At 46.5% G+C, this 6,699-nt stretch overlaps 2 protein-coding genes across 4 annotated transcripts; both read left to right on the top strand.

Moving 5' to 3' along the window:
- The first annotated feature begins 33 nt into the window (after positions 1–33).
- phkg2 (phosphorylase kinase, gamma 2 (testis)) lies at positions 34–3,234 on the top strand. The gene is made up of 10 exons (XM_088360079.1): positions 34–267; positions 540–651; positions 809–984; positions 1,062–1,116; positions 1,234–1,299; positions 1,373–1,536; positions 1,625–1,715; positions 2,055–2,208; positions 2,283–2,408; positions 2,492–3,234. Exons 2-10 carry the CDS (start codon positions 557–559, stop codon positions 2,735–2,737), a joined length of 1,173 nt encoding a protein of 390 aa, XP_088216205.1. The 5' UTR covers positions 34–267; positions 540–556; the 3' UTR covers positions 2,738–3,234.
- A 187-nt stretch (positions 3,235–3,421) lies between these two features.
- Positions 3,422–6,479, top strand: LOC148382213 (tubby protein homolog). 3 transcript variants are annotated; one of them, XM_088359946.1, is made up of 13 exons: positions 3,422–3,587; positions 3,734–3,910; positions 4,090–4,246; positions 4,318–4,539; positions 4,606–4,713; positions 4,778–4,915; positions 4,983–5,149; positions 5,219–5,380; positions 5,459–5,571; positions 5,641–5,755; positions 5,824–5,922; positions 6,006–6,177; positions 6,245–6,479. In XM_088359946.1, exons 2-13 carry the CDS (start codon positions 3,869–3,871, stop codon positions 6,376–6,378), a joined length of 1,629 nt encoding a protein of 542 aa, XP_088216072.1. In that variant the 5' UTR covers positions 3,422–3,587; positions 3,734–3,868; the 3' UTR covers positions 6,379–6,479. The 3 variants fall into 3 exon arrangements, with proteins under 3 accessions (XP_088216072.1, XP_088216070.1, XP_088216071.1); XM_088359944.1 differs by having other exon boundaries at positions 4,318–4,713; XM_088359945.1 differs by having other exon boundaries at positions 3,428–3,587; positions 3,842–3,910; positions 4,318–4,713.
- Positions 6,480–6,699: the final 220 nt, after the last annotated feature.

Genomic DNA, 6,699 nt, shown 5'->3' with positions numbered 1-6,699 from the left:
CAATAAAAAACAAAACACTACAACGGACTCCGGCCACGTGAGGGCGATACTGACAGCTCCAAAATATTTCCCAAACCTTTTCGAGCAGTAATCCGGTCAAAATGTCATCATTTTCTAAATTTTGTTTTATTCTGGGCTGAATCGCTTCGGATACTGTTGCCACTGACGCACGTACGGTGATGGCTTCACAATAGCTTTGTCGCATCACACTGCAGCCTTTTGAACGCTCCCTCGGCGGTTGTTGTTTGCGTTTCTCTGTCATACATGGTAAGTACCGAATAGCTTTGCACGGTCAGTGAACGGACAGCCAATACTGGGACTTGAGTATCACTGATATCATATTTTACAAACAACATGAGGAAGACGTGGAAAGACACATTTCAACTATGTCCGCCTTGCGTGTGTGGAATAAGATCAAGCAGAAAACACGTACATACCTGCATGCAACACACACACACACTTCCCTGTATCTAGTGCAGTTCCTGTTATTGTGTCGCTTTGAATTCTGACAACCTTTTTGTTTTTGTGTTTGTTTGAAGAGTCCCATCCCGTCAGCATGACAAAAGACATAGTGCTTGGAGATGATTTACCTGATTGGGTGGGTGCAAAGGAGTTTTACCAGAAGTATGACCCCAAAGAGGTGATTGGTCGGTGAGTCCATTGAGGAACAAAAATAGGAGATCACTATAGAACAGGCAGAGTATAAATTTGTTGACGTGTGGAGAGGAGCTAGTCCTACCTTGACTATTGTGTACAATCTCAAGCAAGCAGTCCAAGCGTTTTTTTGTTTTGTTTTTTTTCTTCCCAGGGGCGTGAGCAGTGTGGTGCGCCGGTGCGTGCACAGACACACAGGGCAGGAGCTGGCCGTCAAGATCATCGAGATCACCTCCGAGAAGATGACCATTCAGCAGCTGGAGGAGGTGAGGACCTCCACGCTCAAGGAGATCCAAGTCCTCAACATGGTCAAGGGCCACTCGTCAATCAGTAGGTCCAAAATGCACTCATGACCTGCTTGGGAACACAAACCTGTGTGATAACAGCCTTTTATTCTTTCGCCTAAGTTACTCTCGTTGATTCCTACGAGTCCACAACCTTCATTTTCCTGGTGTTTGACCTGTAAGTAGAATAGCACGTATGGGTAATTGCTGTGAAATTTTTAAATCTAATACGGCTCTCTGCTGAATTGCTTACATTTGTATCCAATATTGTGACGTTCGATAACAAAAATGACAGGATGAGGCGGGGGGAGCTGTTTGACTACCTCACAGAAAAAGTTACACTGAGTGAGAAAGAAACAAGGTGAGTATGTGCCATCTATATTTTCCCCAAAGTGTTTCAAAGAAACCATTCCCACCTCTTCACACCGACGCAGGAGCATAATGCGAGCTCTGCTGGAAGCGGTGCGCTACCTCCACTCCCGCCATATCATCCACCGAGATCTGAAACCTGAGAATATTCTGCTGGATGACCAGGGACAAATCAAACTGTCCGACTTTGGCTTTTCGGTACAGCTGCAGCCCGGGGAGAAGCTGAGAGGTACACGAGGGAGGCTCAAAGTGTTCAGTGAGTTCCTGCTATACGCGACACTTGTTTAAAAATTGTTGCACTTTGTTGTTGTCATTAGAGCTTTGTGGAACACCCGGCTATTTGGCTCCCGAAATCCTAAAATGCTCCATGGATGAAATGCACCCAGGCTATGGAAAGGAAGTTGATCTGTAAGTCCAGACCAGATGGAGCCCATTTATTGCATCTGTCAAGGAAGTGTGGGTTTAAATTTTGGAAGCAGAATATCAGGAAAGGTCTTATTAGAACATAAGAAATTTGGAAGAGAGTGTGCACACTTGTGCAATTTTTTTTTTGTGACTCCCACTAGATGTATCACTCCAACATATTTCCTTGACACCAATTACTATTTCGTGAGCCTTTGTAACTTGCCATTCTGCATATAATCATTCAGGCAAAATAGTACTTTGCTGCTACCTTGTGGCATAATGGGGAATTACTTATTTTTGTTATTTGCAATATATGCAATTTAACATGGTGTGTTACCACAGCTGGGCATGCGGCGTGATCCTCTTTACCTTACTGGCCGGCTCGCCGCCCTTCTGGCACCGCAAACAGATGCTGATGCTCAGGTTGATCATGGAGGGCCGCTACAAGTTCGGCTCACCCGAGTGGGACGACCGCTCGGACACTGTCAAGGATCTGGTGAGCTGGATTGACTTGAAGGTTTCCGCTTGTACTGTGAAAAGATCGGCGCTTACCCCGCCACTTGCGTTTAGATCTCCAGGTTGCTGGTGGTGGACGCAGCCGTGCGTCTGACGGCCGAGCAGGCCTTAGCGCATCCTTTCTTCAGTCAGTACCAGAAGGAAGGCGTGCGGATCTTCAGCCCCAGGAAGTCATTCAGGGTGAGCGCGTTCACAATATACAGTTCCAATTTCTTAACCTTTAAACCACGACATGATCTGATGCGGGTTCCCCTCCCGCTCAGGTGTTGATCGTGACGGTGCTGGCGTGTATCCGCATGTACAGCCGCTACCGCCGGGCCCGCCCGCTGACCCGCGAGGTTCTGGCCCGGGATCCTTACTCTCTGCGAGGTGTGCGCAAGCTCATCGACGGCTGTGCCTTCCGCATCTACGGGCACTGGGTGAAAAAAGGTGAGCAGCAGAACCGGGCCGCCCTCTTCCAGAACACGGCCAAGGTCATGCTGCTGGAGCTGGAGGACTTTGAACCATAAACCTCATTTCTTTTTTTCTTTTTTTTTTAATGCTATGGCGCTGTTGTGTGTCAAGTTTCTGTCTAATTTTAAAAGGAGGGATCAAGGAAATGATGCCTTACTGCATGCTGTCCCAAGCCCAGCAGAAAAAAAAATTTTTGGTTGTTGGGTTGTTTTAAACTCAAGTCACATAATTTTGTTGTCCGCTTTGCATTAAAGGGTATTTGTACGTGTTTATTTGGGACGCTAACACTTCAAGAAAACACTGTGACTACCTAATGAACTACTTACAACATTGTGTGAGTAACATATTAGCATACAAAGAGATTGTATTCACTCATATTTACATGTCCGAGGACTAAAGACAAACGTGAAATATTTGCAACGTGTACTGTACTTGCATGTTTATGGTTAAAAAAATATATATATCTCCATCTTTCTTCATCAAGAAAGCAACCGTTTCTTACTGAGATCTCGTTCCATTGCATCATGACGAAATAAATACTATTTAATATTCACTCCAATGTCCTCCATCTAATTATTTTGTCTTCCCATTGTGCGACGTATTTTATAAATAATAGATTTCATTTTTAGAAATAAAACCCGCGCTGGGTGTAAAAAGTTTGAGAAGCACTAAAGTGTATTAAACACGTTGCTTCCACTTAAATATAATAACCATCTTTCGACATCGCGGCAGCATGTCTATAACCACGGCAACCGGATAGCCCGCTTCCACACAACTATTAAGTCGAGGGGTGTGTTTTGTGCATCTCGGCAACCCGCTATAGCCACTTGATGCCGCCTGATTTTAAAACACAATCTGCTTCTTGCCGGGAGAGCTTTTTCTTCATTTGGAGCAATTTGCGGAGAGGTATGTATAAATAATGATGTTTTGAAAGAGTAAACACATCTTTGGGGCCTGGTCCTTTCTGCGTTCCTTGTCCATGTTGGCTGAGCCGTAGCGCTGTTTAAGAACATTATCCCCTTTTAATCCACTTTGCCTTCTGCTTCACGCAGGTGAGCAGACAGTCAGATGGAGCCAGGCGCCGCCATCGCATGCCCGCGTCCTCTTTTAATTGCTATAAGTGCTTTCTTTGTACCCTGCTTTTTGCACTTTGGGTTCAGTTTTGAAGCGTTTTGACGCTCAGCAATATGGAGGATCCGGATATACGGCAGCAGAAATTGGACAATCAGGTAAAAACAAATATTCTGTGTAAAAGAAAGCCGAATAATAAATTTCCTTTGTAAAAAAAAAAAAAAAAAGAAATCATTGATATAGTATATTTTTCAAGTTTACGTAGAAGCATTTTTGTGTGTCAGAATCACCTGCTAATATTGCTGATTAAAATTCTAATTGTCTACTTGTGTCCCAGCGATCTATTTTGCTAAAGAAGCAACAAAAGAAGCGTGCCGATTGTCAAATGGTGGTCGCTAACGGGGACGCCCGCCAGAAGAACGGCAGACAAAAAGGCCGTTCAGACGAGACGGCGCTGCTGATCAGCCGGTCCCTGAGCAACATCTCCCTGAGCGGTTAGTTCCCCGCGTCAAACCCGAATACGCCGCCGTCTTGACAAGCTTTTAAGAAATCATTCCTATGCAAGACCAAGTGGAGCATGCGCATGACAACCCGATGGATGTCATCACGCTGGCGGAGGGCGAGGATGACGACGCCGAGGCCGCCGCCGTGTCAGGCGAGGTGGTTGCAGAGAGGCCGTTGGCTCCCAAAAAGCTCAACTTGGACACGGAGCAAGACGGAAACAAAACGGAGGACAACGATGTTGGCGCCGAAGGCCAGAAGACCAAGAACAGAGAGAAAGACAAATGTGAGAAACAAGCAGAACACTCCGGCGACGGGTTCAGTGTACTAATTAAGAATGTGTCGTTCCCAGCCGAGGAGGACAATGACGGCCGGGAGAAAAAAACAAAACGGAAAGACAAAGCCAAAGAGCGCGACGATGGACAGAAGAGCAGCAAGATGACAAAACAGGAGCGCAAAAGTAAGCGTGATGTTCTCTCTTCAGCTCCAAGAACATTTTGGTTTCACGTTGGCTTTTTGTGCAGAGAAGCACTCGCACGACACGTCGGCTTCAAAGTCGAAGAGTCCCAAGAAAAACAGACGCCACGAAAGCGCTGACGAAGAGGAAGACGAGTGCCCGACACCATCCCGTGACACTTCTCGGAGGAAACATCTGGACACGTGTACGTCCTCGTGCGAGCGCCATCCACGTGACTATCTGGTATGATGCCGCCTGAATGTACCCCACAGCCAGGTGCCAAATAAGCGACGACAGCAAGGACGAAGACATTCAAGCGGAAGCCAAAGAACGAAAAAAGAAGAGGGGAGAAAAAAACACGCTGAGCTTAGCCTCTCTCAACTCCAACTACAAGGAGAGCTCATCTTCGGGCGGCAGCAGCGGCCAATCCACTAACAGAGTGAGCAAATTGACCTAACTCACTTTTACTTATTTGAAAGAAAGTCCAAGTGCATTTTTGTCGCTGCAGACGGTCTCTCCTGTATCGCTGGAGGACCTCGAGGCCTTCGCCTTGCGGCCCGCCCCTAGAGACGTAACCATCCAGTGTCGGGTCACCAGAGACAGGAGAGGCATGGAGAAGGGCATGTACCCCACTTACTACCTACACATGGAGAAAGAGGACGGAAAGAGGGTCGGTTCTCATCAATTCCAGAATGGAAGTCACCACTGTCGTGTTAGTTGACTCTTCGTCCTCTCTGTTGCCGTTAAGATGTTCCTAATGGCGGGCCGTAAAAGGAAGAGAAGCAAAACATCCAACTATCTCATCTCAACAGATCCTACCAATCTGTCCCGAGACACTAGCTGCTACATCGGAAAGCTAAGGTTGATTTCTATATGGAAAAAACAGTCCGTCATCTCGTCGGTGTAACCGATTTTTTTTTTACGTTCCAGGTCCAACGTTCTGGGAACAAAGTTCATCGTATACAACGGGGGAGAAAACCCGGAGAAAAAGCCTTTCATTAAAGAATGCGAATCTGTGAGACAAGAGCTGGGCGCCATTTTTTACGTGAGTCGAATGAATCAATGTCGGCTGTCGGTCCGCTAACTTAAGAACTTTGTCGATTTCTATGATAGGAAACTAACGTTCTGGGATTCCGGGGTCCTCGTAAAATGACGGTGATTATCCCGGGAATGCTGGAGAATGACGAGAGGGTGGCCATTCAGCCCAAAAATGTCGGTTTACAATCGGGGTCGCCGTATGGTGTCACAATGTGAGGGGGGTAAATGTCTAACGAGAATCCCGGCGTCAATTACAGGAACAGGAAACCCTGCTAGCGCGCCACGCTAGCAACAACACGGACAAGCTAGTGACCCTGGTCAACAAATGTCCCAGCTGGAACGAGCAGACGCAGTCGTACGTGCTCAACTTCCACGGCCGCGTCACGCAAGCCTCCGTGAAAAACTTCCAAATCATCCACCCGGAGAACGGTGAATTTATTTTTCCGCAACTGCCAAAACCAAGAGGTCTGCCTAACGCGCCGGATGTGTCTTCCAGGCGACTACATCGTGATGCAGTTCGGTCGCGTTTCCGAGGATGTCTTCTCGATGGATTACAGCTTCCCCATGTGCGCCCTTCAGGCCTTCGCCGTCACGCTCTCGTCTTTTGACGGCAAACTGGCCTGCGAGTGACCCTCAAGTGCTCTGCTGCATCTTGGATCTGAACTGCACACTTAATAAAAAACAACAAGCTACCTAGCTTACCCTTGCACTGCATTAAAAAGTGTACCTAATATTATGGGCAGCAAGTTTATTTCTTTTTTATTTATTTTTTTAAATTCAAAGCTATTAAGAAGCAGAATAATCAACTTGGTCTACTCAGCATAAAATTTGAAGGCCTCTTATCTGCAAATAAGGAAACATATTTACTCGAGTGGTGCAAAGAAATCATAAAACTTATCACCATGATCATATTTCCATTTCACAAGCGTGTGACTGAAAAGCAGACAGGAA

This window comes from Syngnathus floridae, chromosome 18, assembly GCF_059516105.1.
Source record: "Syngnathus floridae isolate MCC-2025c chromosome 18, RoL_Sflo_1.0, whole genome shotgun sequence".
Classification (NCBI taxonomy): domain Eukaryota; kingdom Metazoa; phylum Chordata; class Actinopteri; order Syngnathiformes; family Syngnathidae; genus Syngnathus; species Syngnathus floridae.
The sequence above is the reverse complement of the archived record's forward strand: the minus strand, read 5'-3'. Positions and strand labels throughout refer to the sequence as shown.

What these genes read in the sequence shown, in the direction of transcription:
- phkg2 (XM_088360079.1), top strand. Translation starts at nt 557, where the DNA reads ATGACAAAAGACATAGTGCTTGGAGATGATTTACCTGATTGGGTGGGT. An exon ending in ATTTTCCTGGTGTTTGACCT is followed by an intron (nt 1,117 to 1,233) that starts GTAAGTAGAATA and finishes CAAAAATGACAG; the next exon opens with GATGAGGCGGGGGGAGCTGT. An exon ending in GCCCCAGGAAGTCATTCAGG is followed by an intron (nt 2,409 to 2,491) that starts GTGAGCGCGTTC and finishes CCTCCCGCTCAG; the next exon opens with GTGTTGATCGTGACGGTGCT.
- LOC148382213 (XM_088359944.1), top strand. Translation starts at nt 3,869, where the DNA reads ATGGAGGATCCGGATATACGGCAGCAGAAATTGGACAATCAG. An exon ending in AGCAGAAATTGGACAATCAG is followed by an intron (nt 3,911 to 4,089) that starts GTAAAAACAAAT and finishes CTTGTGTCCCAG; the next exon opens with CGATCTATTTTGCTAAAGAA. An exon ending in GACAAAACAGGAGCGCAAAA is followed by an intron (nt 4,714 to 4,777) that starts GTAAGCGTGATG and finishes CTTTTTGTGCAG; the next exon opens with AGAAGCACTCGCACGACACG.